Below are 20845 nucleotides of genomic sequence, written 5' to 3'. Positions count from 1 at the left end.
TACACATTCACACTCCGATGGATGCATCAGAGAGCAACATGGGGTTAGTATCTTGCCCAAGGATATTTGGCATGCAGACTGGAGCAGCCTGGGATCGAACCACCAACCTTCTGGTTAGTGGCTGATCTGCTCTGCCACCTGAGCTACAACAACCATGTCAATCACATATTAGCCATACCCTAACTCATCTCTTTGTCATCTTTTTGACATTAAATGAGACACAAAATTCCTCCTTGAAATAATCTGGAAAATGAAGGTCATGCTGTTTTGAATCATTAAACATTGAAGACCTTTCTGAGGTCACAGAAGTGAGCAGTAGGATGACACAATCAGACTTCCTTTTGCAACAAGAACCTGCAAGCTGTTTCCATCTTTTATATACATATATATATATATATACAGGTTTTAACTATGGTTTTAACATGCTGCCAAAGCACAGCATGGGTTGTTAAAGGCGCTGCTAAGTGAGTCATCAGAAGCTGCACTCCACTTGGCTGCTACCCATTACAGCAGTGGCAAAGGAAAGCCACTTAAAAAGAAAAGCTGACAGTTTATAATCAAATAGCACAGGTGACGCAAATGATGGAATAAACAGCCTTGAGGTGCAGGCACTGACAGTAAAGCCACAACAAGTGTTTTAATGGATGTGCACATGGTGATTTGTTTAATGCTGCACAAGACATCATTAAGTCTGCGTGTGTGGTTTGGTGAACATGGTCCTACCCTGCTGAGTGTTTCAGGAGGAGTCTTTGTAAACTTATCAGCAGCTATGAAGATTGGATCAGACAACATTGGCTCAAACTCTGCACTCCCCAGCCATTCAGGCGGCGTGTTTGCTGTAGCAATTCCTGATCCCTCCTCCAGCACCACGACAGAGTCTACAGGAGGATACAGCCACAACCATGTGGGTTATAAGTCAATGCAGGTATATGAAAGCAATGCACGCACACAGACACACAAATCACAGTCTTGTCCACTGTTAGTCACACAATCAGAGATACACAAATATGCAGGTGGTAAGACTAAAGATTTTATCAGCTGTCAGTAGTAATCATGACAACAACACCTCACAAACATTCTCTCTAAAATCTCAATTCAGGTTAAACACACAATAATTCAAATAAGCCATTGTAACAGAATCATATACATCTTCTCAGGCAAAAAAAAAGAAACAAAGCCGTGTGGCAAGATCATGACCTACAGTGACATCAACATAAAATCACTGAGATCAGAGGCAGATTTATCAGTGCGGCAGGCAGCATCACTAGTTCGTTTACTCATTTTCTATCAAGTTGCATGCATCGTTTTGGCTGCTGGTTATCTCATCCCAAACGCACGGCAGCTACTGCAACAGCAGCCCAGACCAGTCTTGCATCTCCCAAACAACACATTCAAAGAAGAAGAGAAACACAATCACAAGCAGGCACATTTGATTTTTTAAGACCCCCAAACTGCAGCTCAGAAAAAGTCTTCATCACCCTACTGGTTAACCAGTAAAGCAAGGAAGTGCATCATGTTGCTTAGATGAGGTCTGGGCTTTTCTGTTGACAACATCAGAGGGTCAGAGGTTAAAGGTCAAAACCTGGGAGTATATTTCAGAAACAGAAGGGTTAGAAAACTTATTCAGGAAGAAAAAAATATAATGCAGAAGATGTCCAAAAAAACAACAACAAAAAAACAAAAAACAAAAAACTGAATCATGATTCATCTTTAGGTGTCATTTGGCTGACTGATTCCAGCGCAGACATGTTTTCATTAGCAGTAAGAGAAACCCCCGCCCCGTGTTAATAGAAGACTAACGGTAAAGCAGAAATGCTGAGTATCTATACTTGCACAATCTTTAAGGAAGCAACAGCAGTTCTTTCGCATAACACAATGTGATTGGTGTGCTTGAGAATCCATGGAAAATGATGGTCCTCCCCATTATTTCTTAAAATTAAATGGAGACCTTTTGGAAAACACTGGAATTTTCTTGTCTAAACTTAGATGAGAAAACCAATTTCACTCTCATATCTGTTAAATGCGAAAACTACTGCCAAAAGCTTTATACCGCAGCATTTTTTTTTTTAAAAAAAAGGAAGACTTTATTAGTTGTCTCACAACTTCACAGTAATGACTTTCAGAAGAAAAAAAACTGTACAACTGTCAATTGTTAAATATGAGAGCAACAACTCAAAGTTGCTCAACAACACAGGTGTTGTGTGACAAAAGCCTATTTCCTAGGAATCCCCAAAAGACTGGATTTTCCTGAAGATAGCAAAAGAAAACCGTCACCAGTTGAGGGCATCTTTCAATTTCATTTTTACATAGAGACAGGCTAAATAAATAAATAAATAAATAAATAAATAGATAGATAGATAGATAGATAGAGAACTGGGAGAAAAGAATACCAAGTTCTGAAAATGTTACAGTGAATTTATTTCAGTTAGTGGTTGTATTTTTTTATAGAAAGTAGTTGTAGGGGGGAAATATTTCTGGGTTGGAAAATTGTCCAAAAATACTCTAGTCACTGTTTTAGCATGAGTAATGCAAAGAAAAACGTCACTTTGCATTTGGTAAACACAAGGCATTGTGTTTAACAGGCATGTTATAGTTTCCACGAGTGCACTCTAAGGTTGTGAGACAAATTCATCACTGGCGTGAGGCTCTGCGTGGATATTCTGCCAGTAATTTTGTAACTGTTCGGACTCATCTGGACACACAAAACTACAATGGACTAACTACACACACACTCTTACAGGGGACTGTAAGCTGATGAATATAATAACAGTGACTATTCGTTTGTGGTGTCTGCTGCAGTCTCCGTCTGCAGCAGAGTACAGTTGCTGCTTAAATTGCTCTAACACTACAAAAAGAGCAGAAACTATGCAGCCATCCTGCAAGTATGGATGCTCAATTGCATCCATAAGGTCCGCATCATCAGGGCGTATAAACACGGCCCAATTTAACTGATTAAAGAAAATTCTGACACTTAATTTCCATAAAGCCACAAAAAAAAAAATTGTTTTACATTTCAGCTTTTGTAATGATCTAATATCTTCACTCTGCATAGCTCCAATGCTTCTGGTCTTAAAAGCAGGATCAACAGCATTCCCTTCTTTTTGCTAGCAGTCGCCTCACTAGAAACAATAGACAGATATGAGATTGGTATGAAGCTTCTCATCTAACTCAAATGAATCAGGGAATATAATTAAAGAAAGATTCCTAATCTGTGCTTGCAGACTGCTGTGTTGTGCAAGTGAGAAGAAATATACTGCACCAGGAGTTTTTTGGAGGGGGGGTAGATAGATGTGGGGTCACACACGTGGTGGACGGTACCTGCCCAGGAAATGCTCCTGTGCAACCTGCCAGGGGCTGGTGGGCCTGGGGGGGCATTGCCCATACCCAGAGAGCAGAGAGAGCCACCCACTGCAGGCGAAGTGCCAGAGGACAGGTCAGTGGCACATGAAGCCACATAACACACCGCAGCCAATCACAAACCAGCATGGGTGATGAGGATGAAGAAACATGTAAAGAAACCAATCAGAACAAGGGAGGAAATCTTAAGTGCAGTTAAAAATAAAATGAAAAGAAGGATGAAAGAAAGAAGGGGGGGGGGGGGGGGGGCTGATGTCCTGAAGAAACTTGAAATGGATCCCCAAAACAAATAAGATGACTAAAATAACAGCTCACTGAAACAGAGGCACCTGCAACAAAAAGAACATGTGATTTAAGGCAGTGATATCTGACAATCAATAACCTGAATGAATCCCAGCTGGGCTACTGAACACCTTCAGGCTCAAATCCAGCACTTACAGGCAATTTAGCATTTCACTTAGTCCATTAAAAGGGTATCAAGGACATGCAGTCACGCAGATAGAAGGGTTGCATTCATGCGTAACATTACATCATACTGTAGCTTCCTAATCTGGATATGCTGTTTTTAATTTCATTGATAACAGCAGGATCCAAATTTTCCGGGACCAATAACTCATCAGCACTTATACAACACAAGAAAAACGTCACAAACTTTCTGATATTTCTTGCTTTCTATGCCCAGACAAACCATTTCTCACCTGTGTTGGAGCGCTGAATCAGGTTTGCCTTTCCTCCAACACTGCTGTGTGTTTGGGTTAGGGGCTCAGAGACAGGAGCTGGAGCAGGGACAGCTGTGCTAGCAGGAGCACTGGCTGTCTGAGTGGGAGGTTCCTTCACTCCCTCCATTGCCATCAGAACACTGGAGAGCTCTTGCAGCGGCATGTTGCCAAGCTCAGATGAGAAAGGGCTAGGTGGGTTCTCCAAACACATTAGCCAGCTTGTGTTACCTGTGACGACAGTATTAGAGCCCAGCACAGAAAGCAAGAGTGTCAGGGAGCACATAACACAAACAGCAGAAAGTATCTTTAAAATGAATGCCTATCATTTACCAAAGCGCACTGAAAGGTATGTGGATGATTCTTTTTTTTTTTTTTGTTCCCCAACAGTCACCTTCTGACAATACTCGCATAATAACGAAACACAGAAAGTTTCTACAATAACTGTAGAGGGGACATTCTTAATGGTGACATACCTGACGGTCTGCGTATGAAGATCTCTGCCCAGCCTTGTGTGAGCATTGGGGCAAATTCAGCCAAGGTGGGGTTGTCTTTCAGAGTAGGAGGCACAGATGGAGTGGCAGAGGTGGAAGAGGATGGACCTAAACTATCCAGAGCAGGACCAGAGGAGGGAGAGAGTGGAGCAGTCAACTCACCCTCAGAGGGAGACACCAGAGGACTGAGACTCTGAGCTGGACCGGCACGTAGAGCATGACCACCTGTAAGTCAAAGCCAGATTTCTTTATTGTAAAGTCAGACAATCAGAGAAAGCACAACAACATTATTACTTCCCAAGACTCCTACATTGAAGACTGTAAGTCAAAGAAAGCAACAGCATGGTAACATAGAAATAACTTTTAGAACTGAAATATAGACATCAACGTATCATTTTTCTACAAAAGCAGTGTTACCTTCCTAGCAACAGCAAAAAAAAAAAAAAAAAAGAAAATTTAAAAAAATTACATATTTGTTTTTTTTATTTCTACCTGACATGGAGCGAACTCGTATGCGTGCAGCTCTGTTGTGCTGCTGGCTTGACTGTGACTCCAATTTGGCTGGAGCCTCTTTGGTCATTCGGGTGTGTAGTGATGGGTCTGACCTGCGGGAACAGGAGAGCAACATTATTGCTAACAATCCAAAGTGGTTGCAGGCATGCTAGCTGCTCTGTGACCAGTGTTGGTCACGTTACTTGAAAAAAGTAATCAGTAACTAATTACTGATTACTTCCCCAAAAAGTAATCCGTTACTTTACTGATTACTTATTTTCAAAAGTAATTAATTACTTTTAAAAACACCATTTACAACCTGAATAGGTGATAAAGCGATAGATCTTTCAGCCCAATTCTACTTTTTCTGCATAATCCTTCATACAAAATGTAATCAAATGGAAAAGTCTCTTTTTAAAACTTGTTTTATTAGTTTTAATCTTTTAACTTTATGCATCAAGCAAAAACTTAATTATATGCAACATTCTCTGACTGGAAGAAATTTGTTTAACATTTAAACCAATTTTCTGCACATTCCAGCACATAAAATAAAATAGTTTTTTGTGTTTACACTCAGTCTTACAAATAGATGCAAGTAAAACACAGCAGAAAATAAATAAAATCAAAGACTAGCGGTCCTGTTGCTCTATTTTCTCTATTATCCGCGAGTTTCTCTGCGTTTCCCATTACGTCGTTGCGCACTCGATGCTTGCTTGGAAGTTTAGGGGGTTTTTTTCGCTGTAAAAAGAAGTTTTCTTCCCACGCACAACGGATGGTAATGTTTTTGTCACTTTTTATGGAATCAAACTCAAAGGTCAGTACTTCCACGCTTTAAACGCTGCACGCTCATATTTTCTCCCGCACTCGATATATTATCCATTGTTGATCTGCATACAGCTGTTGTCACGAACGTCGCACTTGCTTACGTCACTGTCATGAGACATACTCGCAAATTTAAAAAATAAAAATAAAAAAAAAAAAAAAATTTTAGTAACGCAGTAACGCAGCGTACTTACGGGAAAGTAACAGTAATCTAATTACAGTTTTTGCAATAGTAATCCCTTACATTACTCGTTACTTGAAAAAAGTAATCAGATTACAGTAACGCGTTACTGCCCATCTCCGTCTGTGACACTGTTGATCAACTTAGTTTATCATTTTGGAATTTGTTAATTTTGTAATTGTTAAATATTTAAGTTCAAGTTTTAATGTCAACAGTTTTGCTATTTTTCTTAATTGCAGGTTACAATTTTTTTTACATTTTTTAAAAAAAATTTTTATTATACATTTTGTCTTTAAGAATTAAGCTAAAATGATTGCAATTTGTCCTGAAGGGGAGGGGTCTAGATCAATATTTCATGGCTATTCATCCACTAAATGTCAAAATATTTTACTCAGAAGGATAAATGTCAACCCCATGGTGGCACTACAGGGTAAATGCCATGTGGTAGGTGGTCTATTGTGTTTATTTCCAGCTCCATCGTTTCATTCTTAGTCTTCTTGGACTAATAGAGTAGCTTTGTATGATTCCCATTTCAAAATAATCCTATATTTATCTTCTTCTGGGCCTCTAGGCAGCTACTCAGTTCAACCTGTGTGTGTGTGTGTGTGTGTGTGTGTGTGTGTGTGTGTGTGTGTGTGTGTGTGTGTGTGTGTGTGTGTGTGTGTGTGTGTGTGTGGTCACTCTCCTTTTAAATAGCTTGCCTTCGGAAACTAATTGTCTCAGCAGCAGGTATGTGGGGCTTCTATGCTGACATTACACAGAGCCAAGAAGATCTGTGTTTAGAGCAGCATAATGCTCTTATAATTAACTTTTGGCCCACCGGCTCACCGGGAAGAAAAAAGAAAAAAAAAAAAAGGGAAGAAAGTAAAAGTGGAGCATCTCTTTGATTAAGTAAAGGGTGATAGATAGAGTGAGGTCTGGCAGTTGAAAGCAGACAAATTCCTTTTAGTATGTGTGCAAGCATGCATCACCTGGTCAATTCCCCTCCTCCTCCTCCCAGGCGATCAGCCATGTCCAGGCCCAGCAGCGCTTGTGTTCTGACCCCTCCGCTGGTTGTTATGGTGACCAACTTGTTGCCCACCAACCAGGTCATACTGCGGCCTCCTGCTAACAGGAACTCTGCGATGGGAGACCTAAGAGAACAGAGGCCAAAATCATCACTCTTGCTGCTTTTTCCAACTCTTTTTACAAAATATGAGCATTAAAAAAAAATAATAAAAAATTCTTCCAACCTCTTGGGAAGTGCAGAGAAGTTGGAAAATACATATCGGGCCATCATGTCAAGACAAGTCTCTGTGAGCTCTAGGTGGACAGTTTTCAGCCCCTCGTCGGCCTGAGTTACTGCATTTTCATCGGCAGAGCCCAGACTGCATGTGGTGGTTGAGGTGTGCATCCTAAAAGGTGGAAACAAAGAGACAAATAAAGAACAGCAAAAGGTGGAGAAGAGCGAGTTGAAGGTGCAAGCTCCTCGCATATTTAATGTGTAAAGTGCACAGAAACATGCAGGTTCTGATTTATTGGTGCAGAGAAAACTGCAAGAAGAATCACACAATCACTCGTGCTCATGTCCGTGCCTAGATCACATTCATCACAAGCACACATGGAAACGTGCATTCATTTGTTTACAGTTGGGTTCATAAGTATTTGGAAAGGATTACAAATTTTGCATTTTTGCCTCTGTATACCATCACATCGGTACTAAAAGAAAGCAATCAAGATGTTACTCTAGTACCTCAAAATATTGCACTGTTTAGGAACTACAGCCATTGGTTCAGAAGAAAACTTTGGTATCTATTGCTGGGAACTCAGTATGTGGAAAGTTTAATGATTTTAATGCATTCCCCAGCCTTGTACCCAAAGGTTAACAATAAAACGTAAGCGTAAGTTGATATGATAATGTAAAGAGGCAAAATTGTGTACACTCACTGTCTAAATATTTACGGACCCAACTTCTTATGCTCAACCACCATATGATGATTACATTTTCTCTAAGTGCACACGCAGAGACACATGCTGGGACAAGTAATACATAGCTTTGCATGCCCTGATACCACACTGATTCTCCTTCTAAATGTAAAAAAGCTCTCTCTGCGAGGGTAAAAGGATCTGTAATATTTTGATGCAGAAAAACCAGCAGGTAGAAGCTACGTGTGACTCGATGTGTTTAACGGTATGTTAATGTTTCCACTGAAGTCAAATCTTTCAATTAGCATTCACTGTGCAGCAGCTTTTTGTATTCACAAGAAGCATTTCTCCGTGCTCTATACAAGAATCAGTTTGGAAGCAAATTTACAGATGTGAACATCAGCTCAAGGGAGATAATGGACGTGTTTTGAAAGCTTGCTGCTTAGAAGTAAACATGCTCAAAATGAGCAATTTATAGCAACACTCCAGCCCATGTTACTTGCCAGATGTTACTTCTCCTCACAGTGGGGAGTATTAAAGACATGCGGACTGTTTTTCAAAGCCAAATTATAAAGAAATGCAAAAATGAAAGAAAACATCAAAGATTAAAACAAGAAAGTAGTGATGCAATGGATTAAAAAAAGAGAGCAAGAGGTCCTTAGTTTTTTGTTTTCTTTTGTTTTTGTTTAAAGCCTCCATTCTTCTTACCTATAGGTCAAATTTAAATACTCTATGAAGGTTAGGGAAGGTCTAGGCTGGTAGGAATACAACTATATTTTCAGAATTTCAAAGATTTATGTAGAAATAGTGTTTTCACTTTAAATGTATTGAGCATGAAAATATAGGCACACATACAGACTAATACTGGTGCGTAGATCTTTTGTATGAGGCTCAAAGAAATCTCTCAAGTCCCAGAATGTGAATCAGCAACTATTCAATCACATTTTATAACTACTATTCTTCTACTGACGATGACTTATTTTTCATTTCAGTGTTTAATGGACACATACTCCAAAAACATGACCATGACAGACTCACGACTGAAGCAGTACGAGGTTTGCTGCTTTGTCATACCATCACATGCTATTGTACTTCAATTCACTGACATTACCCAATTTAAAGTAAAGAAAAACAAATGTAACCTTATCTAATCCCATACAGTTTTTCCAATGAAAATGTCGCCTTGAAGACTGAAAGCTTTGAATGCGGTCACGTTATGCTAGATGGAGTAAGTGTCCATATGGAGGTGAATTTTAAACCCAGTTCACACAAAAATCAGCTCTGAGAGCAAAAGCAGATTATCAGCCAGTCAACAGTTAAAGCAGGTTAAAGAGAGCAACACTGCAGTTGTTTAGTCCCACTAATTTTGTGTTTGTCGTTGAACATTAAACAGTACTTTTAAGCATATACAAGTACTGAGCTGCTGCTGCCATCTGGTGGCAATACTAGTATGACCTATGACAATCAATTGGTGTGAGCAGCCTCATCTAACAACTGCAATGTTGCATTGTACTTCTTCCAGATGCCCAAGAAAGTCAGCCAAGGACAGATAAGCATATGACGATTAGTGAGGAAGAGTGTTTCTGTGGATGTGCGTGATGTGAATGATGTGTTGATCAAACTGTTAAAAGTTCATCTCAACCCAGCTAGTTCTGAAATCCCGCACTAGGAGATTGCCATGGTCATAGCAGTACAGTGGATGTTTCAGTGGAACAAAACAAAACTAAAATTATGTCAAGCAAGCAAACAAAAGCTGTTGTGTTGCTGTTGCCAGAGTCACTGGTCGAAGAAGCAGATGTGCTCCCAAAGCAAACAGAGGGAGCCAAAGTAGGGGGTTGCAGTTGTTTACAGTGAAGTTTATAAAGATCCCACCACTGCTTTGCACCAGTTCCTTCTGCCATTCATTTGTTGTTAGGCGAATCAAAATCAGTCAGCAATGCACCCAGCACATAAAAGACACATACAAATAAAATCAAACCAAAGCAAAATGTAAGAAACAAACAAACAAAAAAGCAAAATCTGTGTTAGAGCAAAGTGAAAAACATCAATAAAGTGAAAAGATGCTTTCCCACATCTTCAACAAACACTGCATGCAAAAGCAAATCAGAAAAAAACAACAACATTGAAACCAGCACAAATATAAACACAGCCCAAAACAAACCAAAAAGGTCGACACATAAACCTTCCTCCAGCATGCACCACCCACTCCAGGTGCCCCTGGCAACAAATCTCCCCAGCAACACCCCCCCAAAGACGGACAATGACCCTAGACCCCATCAATCCCATGAAGAAAGCAGTAAGTGTTTGGGTTGTTATTGGTTTTTGTTTTGTTACCCAGAAGGCTCGTCTAACCTGCGGACCGCATGTTCGGAGACGCTGATGCTGCGGGAGCGGAAAGCGTCCATGGCTGAAAGGTCCCTCAGCTCTTTAACTGGAGAGCTGCTGCTATTGGCTACCGCTGCTGCTGCCTTTGCCACTTTTGCTGCCCGCAAGCTGAGTGGTGAGGAGTGTCCATGGCAAAGGGCGAGGGGGATTGGGCCCAAGATGGAGTAACGGTGGCGTTGGGGCAGTGAGAGGACGGGGTCATCGTGAGGGTGGTGGTTTGGGAGTGTGGAGGAAGTGTGGTGTAAAAGTATACCAGGAGACAGCAGGAATCATCACCAGAGAACCAGAGCAACATGAGCAGGTGGATCAGGAGCGCACGCCACACATGGAGAGGGGCAGGGTACAAAGGAGAGGGCCACAAAGGTCAAAGGGCAGCGTCACATGAGGAGGGAGGGATCAGGAGCAATGTAGAAAGGATCCAGGATGACACAACCACCCCCAAAACCACAACCACACCAAACACAGGGGGCAGTGGAGAGGGGGAAGGGTCAAATAAAGGAAAAACAAAACACGGTGAAAATTAACAGCAGTGAACATTATGAATCAGATTACAGGAGAGTGGAGAAAGAAAAAAAAGAGGGTTAAAAAAAATAAAAGGATACACGCCAACTAAACAGAAAACAGAGAAGCTACAGCAGAGGGGGAAACAGCTTCTGCTATTCAGAAAAGAAAATACACAGAAAGTATTCAGGAGAGCAACAAAATAAACATTACTTCACACAGCAGGTTTGTAGAGAAGCCAAGGACTAGTACAGAAGTATAACCGTAGGGATGAACTCAGCACAGGCTTTATGATAGAAGTTAAAACACAAGTGAAACATAAAGCTGGATGAAACCAGAGGGTTGAAGCACAGCAGCCTCGGACTGGACCAAATACTAGTTTAGTATCATCACCAAATAATGTATGCATTTTTTATGTATGCAAAGGTAATGTTTGGACACAGTGGAACGTTTGCCAAGAACATTTTAAGAATTAAATTAATTTAAACTTGACATTCTGACCATCATCCTGGTGGAAACTGAGCTGAGGAACTCCAACCTCATTATGAGCAATGAGCAGCACAAGAACTGTGATACCAGAATATGGAAAACTGAAACCATTATGGAAGAATTAATGTTAGCAGAAGCATTTTGGATTACTGTGGAGAGCTGCAACAAGGATTTGCTGTTTTGTTTTTTAATTACCAAGTTAAAAATACTGGAAGGGCTTCATAAAAATCTAAGACAATTTGTTAACACAAATCTAAGAAAAGATGGAAAATTAATAAAAATGCCACAATAAACGTGAGCGTAAAAGTAGAGATCACATTAGGAAAAGAGGAAGATGAATATTATAGTGTCTCTGAAATTCACTGGGTAAACTCTGGTTTAACTGGGATTTCTACACCAAATACTTATTTTTAAAACATGTATTTTTTGTGTATGGCAACATTGGTGTCTCTATTTTCTTAAGACGTCGTCCACAATCAAACACCTGATTAATCAGAAAAAGATTAAATAACTACAATTTTGTAATACGCAATTTTAGTTGCTGACTCAAAAAGAGACAACCACTGGTGTGCCTGAATATTTACCTAGTTGGATATTCACTATTTGAGCTGGATTTTGATTTTTGAAGTGCACATTTCAATTTTTTTTTAGATAAATCAGCGTGTGCAATCACACTTCAGTCTCTCCCTATGATGCTGCCTTAGCAACTTTTCATAGCTCTCTAACAGCATATTTATTTATTGCATTTAGAAAAACATCTATAGACAGAATTATCTCGCCTGTAAATGTCTTGCCCTCCTGCTACTGCCTCCACACTCTCTCCTCCTGCTTTGTTCAGCGTGTGAGAAAACAGCAAGCTACAGCACTCATACCAAACAAAATAATAGACCTATCACTTCTAACTTTCTCACAAAGGAGAGCTGCAGAAAAAGTGTAGTTAAGACACAGAGTAGTCAAGTTTGAGCTTCAGTTCTGCGATGACTCCTTGCAGAATCTACACAGCAGTTGCACTTGTACTTGTGTGCATGTGTGATCTGCATTGCTCTACCCTCACAAGCAAAACTGAGCTGATTAGTTTGGACTTGGCAATAATTACTGAACAAAAGTTACTTTTAAGGAAACTCGGGAAAGAGAACATTTTAGTAGCAACTGAGTTGGGGATTATGACAGCTTTGGAAATAAGAAAAAATAATGATGCCTACAGTGACAGAATACTGGCTATTACATTAGCATAGTAAGCAAAGTAAAAACTATCACAGCCTAATGCATTTTGTTAATGGTTTACCATCTTTACATGGTAAAACACTTTACAAGTGGAATGACAACAATCTGTGTCTTTGTAGTTACATTTCTTGGTGGGTACTACAGCATAGCATATGCGGTGGCACAATTTAAAGCAGTATTATTAATTAATGCAAAAAGACCCCTGTTAAGTACCCTTCTCTCTGTGTTACAGTCTAGAGTGTTTTAAAAAGTTACTTTGTACATGTTTTTAAATGTACACTGTTCATGTGTGGACAACCAAACAACATTCACACTTTGTACGAATGAGAATGGCACCTTGCTGAGAAAAGCTTCTTTATCGCTCTGTGTGAAAGATGGCGTGTATTTCTCTTTGTGTACATGTTCTGTGGTCACAAACAGCAGTCAGACGGCACAGTGTGACGGGGGGAGGGACACCCTGTACCTCTTACTCATGCTATTGCTAGGGATGTACTTTTGTGAGATACAGGTAGTGAAAGCAGTACACAAACACCCGAATAATGATATATAATAATCCACAACAAATATAAACTAAATAAAGGCATAACATTATACAGGTGTTTATGCCATTTTGTCCACCGTCTGTATGACAAATGAGGTGACTCTTGGAAAAATACAAAATAAAAATAAGTGGTGGTATAAGAACACATTTTAAAACATAAAAAAAGCATAAACAGATAAAATGAACTAATGATCACCATGGCAACCTGAGAGGTGTCACTGCAACCATCAGTACGAATCATGCTGAGTCCCCTGTTACCTTGGCTACCCCCAACCCTTTACCACAACAGCAGCCACGTGGGCAGCGTGCGGTGCTGCTGGTTTGTACATTACTGCTGGTGACTGACAGTGAAAACACAGTTTACCTCTTGGGTCTCTCATTGAGGCTGGTGCTTCGGGCACGAAACGGACTCTGCTCATGACTGTCATCGAATGGCAGAAGGGCGTTGGAACGCAAACCCTGAAGGAACACAAAGAAAGGAACCAGATATGCAAAACAAAAGTGGTGACCCAGATTTACAGATGATTACCAGTTGTGCCCCCTCTGCTACAGGTTTCTCAAACTTCACAAGCATCCAGATGCACCTAACTGGACATGTTTCTCCTGAACAGTACAAAAGTTCAATGAAACATCTCTCTGGAGACATTTGAGGTTAAAAGTGTGTTGTGCAGTTACTTAAGCCACCATTGCCAGAGCAAATAAATCCAAGTGAATGCCCAAAAGTGCATTAAGAAGCTGAGACCTCAACTTTTTGCAAAAGAGAAGGGAACAACTATGTGCAATGCAATTCAACACTATCAGAATGCAATGAATAAAAAGTATGAAGTAATAAGTAGAACTGACAAATCCAGTGGAAATATCCAAGGACAATTTAAAAGAATGTTTCAACATATGCTACAATATGCTAATTTGCCTTTTTGTCAAGAGTTCAATTCTCTGTACAATATAAAGCTGCAGCCTGAAGCTGTTAGCTCAGCATAAACACAAAGAGCTGGTCTGTTCTAATGTGAGGGTTATATCTCTGTTGCTTTCCATCTCTTTCTGGAGAAAATACACCAGGGTCACTTTAACATTTTCTCATCTGAGTTTTTATGCTAAGCATAAAAAACAAGTGGAAATGAGGGTGGTGAAAACATTCTAAGCCCACTACTGACAAGAAAGCAATCAAACATAAACGTGTTATCTGATAATTACTGGACATCAAGTTATTCTCAAGAACTGAAGGAAGTCCAGAGAGCCTTGTTTCAGATTGCATAAGAGTTTGTAAAAGTTGTTGCCTTTTAATTAAACTATCGTTAAAAGTCTCTGAAAGGAAGACACTTTCTTTTATAAATGTGTGAGCAAGGACAAGGTCCTTTTCAGCGACATTGATTTCAGTGTAGGAGCTACGCATCTGTACTCTCTCTTAGTACTGCATTATTTCTTTTCCTTATATTGTTCATGTGTATGAGCAGGTGAGTAACAGTAAATTCAGCTTCAGGTTTGAAGGCTCTTTTTTGTCATTCACTGTGGTGTACCTTTGTGATATACTGAACAAAGTCCTTGCGGAAGGGTAGTCTGCAGCGTATGAACCACATGGCAATCACATGGTGGGCCAGGGACACAATGTACTGGTTGAACCTGATGGGATTTGAAGAAATACTCAGATCAGAGTGAGTCTCTGCATCAGGGAATACAAAATGTCACATGTGCTAGGACTTACTTTGAGGGGTTAGTGTAAGGTAGTGAGATGGCAAACACGCTGACATACTGCTCAGCTACAAAGTTGGCATACAGATGGGGAAGGCGCACGAGGGCTGTGAAACACAGTCAAAAAAAAAAAACAACTGAAGACTTTGGCCTTCAACAATATAAAAGAATACAGGAAAAGAGAAAAGTACTCACTGGAGAGAAACTCGAGCATAGGAGATGCCATGGCAACAGTAGCAGAGATGTGAGTGAGCTTGACGATAAGAGCAGGAAGAAGCTTGATCATGATATCAGGCATCTCCACCGTGCACATTGTAAGGGCCACCACACATTGCTTGGCACAGCGGTAAATGAGCCCAGTCTCGAGGCACTGAACCAGTTCTCTCTGCATGTATCAATGAAAGGATGAATGTAATTCCACTTGTATGTTTCCATATACACTCACCAGTCACTACATTTGGTACACCTTGCTACTGCTGGGTTGGACTTTACTTCACCTTCAGAACTGCTTTAATGTGTGGCATATATTCAACAAGGTGCTGGAAAGATTTTGGTTGTTAACATGACAAAATGACAGAAATGCTACAGATTCGTTGCCTGCACATCCATCACTGTTCTATCACCACCACCAAAAGTGCTTTATTGGATTGAGGTCCAGTAACTGAGAACCCCATCTGACACCATTGACAGAGTACAGGATGGATCCATGCTTTCATGTTCTTTATGCAAAAGTCTGACGCTACCATTCAAATGTGTCAGCAAAAATCAAGACTCATCAGACCAGGTGACATTTTGTCAGTCTTCTGTTGTCCGATCTTGATGAACCTGTGCAAATTGTAGGTTCAGTTTCCTGTTATTAGCTAAGTATTGACATCCGCTGCTGTAGACAGCTGTTTCAAGTTTCAACATGCTTTGTAAAACATGGATGTAAGAACTGATATTTAAGTTAATGTTGCCTTCCTATCAAAGCAGTCTCACCATTTTTCTCTGACTTCTTATTTGGACCATTCTCTTTTGATCAGCACTAGCAACAACACCATGTTCAGAGACATTTAAATCGACTGTCTTCCCCACTGTGATGCTCGTTTTGAATTTCAGCTGTCCTCTTGACCAGGACTACAAGCCTAAGTGCATTGAGTCGCTGCCATGTGATTGGCTGATTAGACATTTACATTCACAAGCAGTTGAATGGGTGTCACTAACACTCCATGGACTCAGCGTACACACCATGGAGACTTTGGTGTGTACGTGCATGAATTTTGTTTAAATATGAGTTCTAACAGTAATAGAATGCAAATGTACAACATAGTCAGGCTGCACATGTAATTTGCCAGTTCTGTAATGCAAAGTCTGTCTGGTATATGATTAAGCTAATCTGATCATTCACAGCAAGAAAGTGGGTTTCATGTCCTGCCTTTTCCGGTACTCTCAACAAAACCATGTTATTTCTATCTAAAGCAGAGTACATCCTGTTGTTTGCTGCATGTGAAGACAAGCAACCTGGTTCCAACCTAGTTTTCTCAACATAGCATTGTAGATGCTAGCATAAAACTTATCATAGTATCCTGTGAGAAATAGCACAGAAGGTGTTTGATTTCTGCAGACTAGTCTTTGTACCTGTCTTGACTGCTCCAAGTAGTTGTGGTAGGAGGTAATTGCTGTAAGAACGGGAATCACTGCCAGCTGAACATCTGTGCGAGAAAACCCCTCTGGAGTCTTTTTCAATCGCTCTGAGATGAGACGATCTGTCACCTACACACGCAGAAGAGATCAATAAAGATTGAATTCACTCACAACATAATATCCAGTGTATGGATCTGTATTTATGTGCATAAAGTCAGGCTACCATGCAGCAGAGTGTAGAACACAGCTGATCTAAGTTGCATGGTGATGTGAGCAGCAACACTTTGTACTGCAGCATCCATGGCAGCTTGTCAAGAACCAGCTTCAGCACCTTCCAATCCGTCTCCTGTAAGAGAGATAAATCATATCCGAACCTTTTACAGATAAAAGGGAAGTCACTGCAATTATCGGTCACTGCTTCTGCATTCTAACAGCTGCAATGCCTATGATTTAATTCTGATATGAATTCAATACTGTCTGCCAATCAGAAAAGAAACCTGACTTAAAAAGACGAGCTAAATGGGCTTGTTCCAGGGGGGTGCATCTAGCCCCAGTGTAAGATATCTAAGGATTACTCTGAACTTAAAATGTATAGCAACTCTAGTTGAGTCTAAGAATAAAGATACAAAACTAGGCATGAGGCCAACTGTTTAACCACAGAACGTATATATGAACTGTGCAATGCTGTTTGATACAATAATTATTGTGTGTACCATCTTGAGGCACTGCAGGAGGACACTGAAGGCAGGCGAATAGGAAAGGTAGGCTGAGCGTGTTGAGGCTGCTGAACTGGGAGGAGCAGCAGGAGGAGCAGGGCTGCCAGCAGGAGGAGAGGTTGAACCTGCTGGCTTCTTTTCACCAACACGTTTCTCTGGTTCCCTGAAAAACAACAAGAACAAAAGCAAGTGACACAATGTTAGAGAGCTGTCAGTAAGCTCAATACCTTTAGTAAAGGAAATGTTTGTGTTCTCACCCTATATCACAGTAGCAATAAGGGCTGAATCTCATGACACCATCTTTGTTTGGGACCCCAAGACGGTGAAGAGAGTCTGCACGCATCATGAGGAAGAAGTCAAACACCTGAGAAGAAAAAGGAGGAATCAACAAAGAAATGATGTAATAAGAGGTAAAAACATTTGAGCAGTGACAGATCACCTACCTTTAGTCTAATAGTGGAGGCGATAGTTGAACAGTACTTGTTCTTGTAATGAAGCTGCAGGTGGCTGATAAGCAACTCATAAACACGACTCGCATGGCTGGCTGGCAGACTGTAAAGTTTGCTCTGTCAGAAGAAAAAGGATAACATGTTATCACCAGGTAAAATATAATAAATATTTAGTTTATTTGATAAACCTTGATAATCTTAGTTTTGCTAGCTTAATGAAAGTCTTAGGCAGCATGCAACATTTCATATCAATTTAACACACTATAAATAGTTCACTTCTAATAGTTTGTTTTGTTTTTTTTCTTCCATCTCATGACCCTTACCATGTACCTAACAGTTGGCTAAGTATCATGAAATGCAAGCACATGACACCACACTGGCAAAAATATCCAACATTACAAAACAGTAATTACAGACACAACATAATTACAGACTTTGCAGAGTGGTCACCAAGAAGGCTGAAATCTATCGTCATCAACAGTTAATGATTAGAGCTTAATTATGGGATTAGTAACTGCCGGGCCAGAACAAGAAGCAAGTCTTGAGTCTGAGCGATTATGTTTAAGATTTTATAAACTTCACACATTGTTCCAAGGATCGATTTTTATTGTAAATCAACTTTGTTTAAGAAAATACAACATTTGTATTAGTCCGTAGATAAATCATGTTTTGCTGTCCAGGTATATACATCAATTTACATTCGATTTATATTAATAAAACTGGATGACACCTGAGAAGCTGACAGGCAGGTCTGTTAAGCTTGCGACATTAAGCATTAGTTTAGTCTTTCCATCATTAAAAGTTTTAGCTGCTAACTCATTTCATTAAGAGGATTTTTTTAAGTTACGTAAGCAGCAGCTAGCACTAGTTGGAAAAAAAAAAGTTTTCCTTTAATACATTTTTAGGCCGGAGAGGGCAGTCGATAGGTATGTGTCAGATGACCAGGTCAGAGTACAGTCACTGCAGCATGACAGCAATGCAAAGACGCAGTGAGGCAACATAACAAAAACTGTTTTGGGTTTGGTTAATTTGGACAAATTAATTGTCCAATTTTTTGTTTGTGAATTACATTTTCTTTGCTTGTTATATTCTCAGCGTTTTGTGCCATAAAGAGATCTTTGAGCTCTTAATGGTAAAATGTCGCCAAATAAAATGACATTTACAGTCTGACAGCAGTCAACAAAGCCAATTTTAGTCCATTTTAATGTGTATTGAACTGTTCTGGGGGGAGGGGGATTTCTCCATTGATTGATGTCATTTGATGCCCTACATTGTGATAAGTCACTGTGGAAGAAACTATGTCTTAATATTCTATTTTAACTCACCCACAACTCTTCACATCTACTACTTTTATGTATACCTGCAGGATTTCAAGCAGGCCCAGAATAGCAGTCCTGACGTCCTCCATAGGAGACTCTGCTGTGGGGTCTCTCTCAGAAACCTCTAGGGGCCCTGAACACACCAGAGAGCGGCTAGACACCTAAAAAATAATTATAAAATGGAGAGAAGTAATGACATTGTGACAGAAATGGGGCGGTTTTGTGTGATTGCATGTACTCTTTTTGTACCCGTTCAATGATGTCCAGCAGGCTGGTGAAGTGGTGCGTGTTGCAGCCCTCAGCGAGGTCTACTAATAGCTGAGTAGCCTGTTTTCTAACTGCCAAGTCCCGGTCTTCAGCAATCCCACTGAGCTGGGGAATCACCACCATTTCAATCAACTCATCCTGGAGAAAAAATAGAAAATAAGCAAAGAACACAAAAAGGAAAAGTATGATTTTTTTGAAAATCATAAACGGAGCTTGTACAAATGTGTCAAACATTTGTACAAGCTCCGTTTCAAAAATAAATTGCATGTAAATAAATTTTGGGAGGCTCAGAAGTATGTCAGCATCTGAGTGGTGCTTGCTACTATCGAAATATCTTCTTCAGTAAAAATTGGAACTATGGCAAGAGAAATGCACCAGAAGCTTTTCAGTCTTGACAGCGGACTGGAATTACACAGGTTTCTGATGTGAGCGTGTATGAGAGAGCACAGACCTCATAGAGCTGCCGGTTGGTACTGAGAACGAAGGACAGGATATGAAGCACTTTGATTCTTATCACACTGCGAGTCTCGTTCCTTTCACAGAGCAAAAGGGTGAGATAACAGAAAGGGACAGCGGAGATTAAGATACTTCAGAGATAGAACAAGAACGAGATCGAACATCACAAGGATAATACTATAACCTCCCTGAGATATATACGTGTGTCAGTGTGTGTGTCCTACCTGAAGAATTTCTCCATGAGCCGGTGAAGGCTCTGAATCCAGCCTTCTTTAGCAGGCTGGATAGACTGAGCCCTGTAGGAGATAAGTGTCAGCACTGATGCATCCTGCAAAAGATAAGATTCAGATTAGTGGGGGGGGGGCAACGCAGTGTAAGAGGTCTAAATTACAACAAAAGTTGGAGGAGGACAGAAGATAATCAAAGCACTAACTGGTCTTTTATCAGCACATTTCTCCACCAGGCTGAAAAACTTCTCAGTGGAGCCGTGGTAACCGTTTTGTTCATAAAGCTCTTCCACGGTGGTCAACAGTTCATAAACAATGGCCTTTAGTTCCGCACTGCCTATTGTCTGTGAAAACAAGAGGCACACCACTTGGTCAAGCTAGAACCATTACTTTTTATTCTGTATACTCAACCAGATAAAAACATAAAAATTAAAAACTACAGCTCTGCATATTTAATTTGGAAAAAGTCCTTCCTAAAACAAGCCCAAATGGGATTTGGGTCTCCAGCTGGAATCAAACAACAACAACAAAGGTGTTAACTACTACACTATGAAGCATGGTCAATCACAAGTGAAATATATTTTCAAGAACCTGAATCTGTTGCAACAGTCGCTCTATGATGCCGAGTAAGATGTCCCATGTGACCACTTGTAGCTCTTTACCGTACTTTTTGATGAGTCTTGTTATTGAAAGAACAATTTCGTAGGAGACCACCTCGTTGGCACATGACATGGCCTGAGGGACAGAAATAAAAGTCACTTATTCAGCACAGTCATCATATCAAGTGCAGTCATTTTACCCCCGTATAATCTTTCAACCTCAGGTTTGATCTAAACACATGGCAACAACTTAAAGTTTGACTACATCCTGCATGAAAGAAAATATCTGTATGACTTTGAACACAAAAGTGAAAATCTATGCCACGGGTTTGGAAGTCAGACAGTCTGTTCTTTTCACCCTATTGTGCAGATTTCCAGCTCCATATTTTTGAT

At 40.2% G+C, this 20845-nt stretch overlaps 1 protein-coding gene across 3 annotated transcripts in view; it reads right to left on the bottom strand.

The window, feature by feature from the left end:
* tsc2 (TSC complex subunit 2) overlaps window positions 1-20845 on the bottom strand; it is a 31489-nt gene that overhangs the window by 4042 nt on the left and 6602 nt on the right. Inside the window, exons 11-33 of one of the 3 annotated variants that reach the window (XM_082536784.1) lie at window positions 20445-20588; window positions 20060-20197; window positions 19851-19954; window positions 19622-19703; window positions 19153-19308; window positions 18945-19064; window positions 17579-17701; window positions 17393-17499; window positions 17133-17298; window positions 16643-16765; window positions 16414-16548; window positions 14992-15181; window positions 14810-14903; window positions 14625-14727; window positions 13472-13566; window positions 10320-10460; window positions 7295-7456; window positions 7034-7195; window positions 5060-5172; window positions 4550-4792; window positions 4056-4304; window positions 3319-3408; window positions 724-878 (exon numbers count right to left, since the gene is read on the bottom strand). In XM_082536784.1, the coding sequence (XP_082392910.1) occupies window positions 724-878; window positions 3319-3408; window positions 4056-4304; window positions 4550-4792; window positions 5060-5172; window positions 7034-7195; window positions 7295-7456; window positions 10320-10460; window positions 13472-13566; window positions 14625-14727; window positions 14810-14903; window positions 14992-15181; window positions 16414-16548; window positions 16643-16765; window positions 17133-17298; window positions 17393-17499; window positions 17579-17701; window positions 18945-19064; window positions 19153-19308; window positions 19622-19703; window positions 19851-19954; window positions 20060-20197; window positions 20445-20588 (3195 nt within the window). The remainder of the gene's footprint in view (window positions 1-723; window positions 879-3318; window positions 3409-4055; window positions 4305-4549; window positions 4793-5059; window positions 5173-7033; window positions 7196-7294; window positions 7457-10319; window positions 10461-13471; window positions 13567-14624; window positions 14728-14809; window positions 14904-14991; window positions 15182-16413; window positions 16549-16642; window positions 16766-17132; window positions 17299-17392; window positions 17500-17578; window positions 17702-18944; window positions 19065-19152; window positions 19309-19621; window positions 19704-19850; window positions 19955-20059; window positions 20198-20444; window positions 20589-20845) is intronic. The other 2 variants (XM_082536785.1, XM_082536786.1) reach the window with 2 other exon arrangements.

The sequence above is a fragment of the Aulonocara stuartgranti genome, assembly GCF_965226115.1.
Source record: "Aulonocara stuartgranti genome assembly, chromosome: 6".
NCBI lineage: Eukaryota > Metazoa > Chordata > Actinopteri > Cichliformes > Cichlidae > Aulonocara > Aulonocara stuartgranti.
This window is presented reverse-complemented; position numbering and strand designations above follow the sequence as displayed.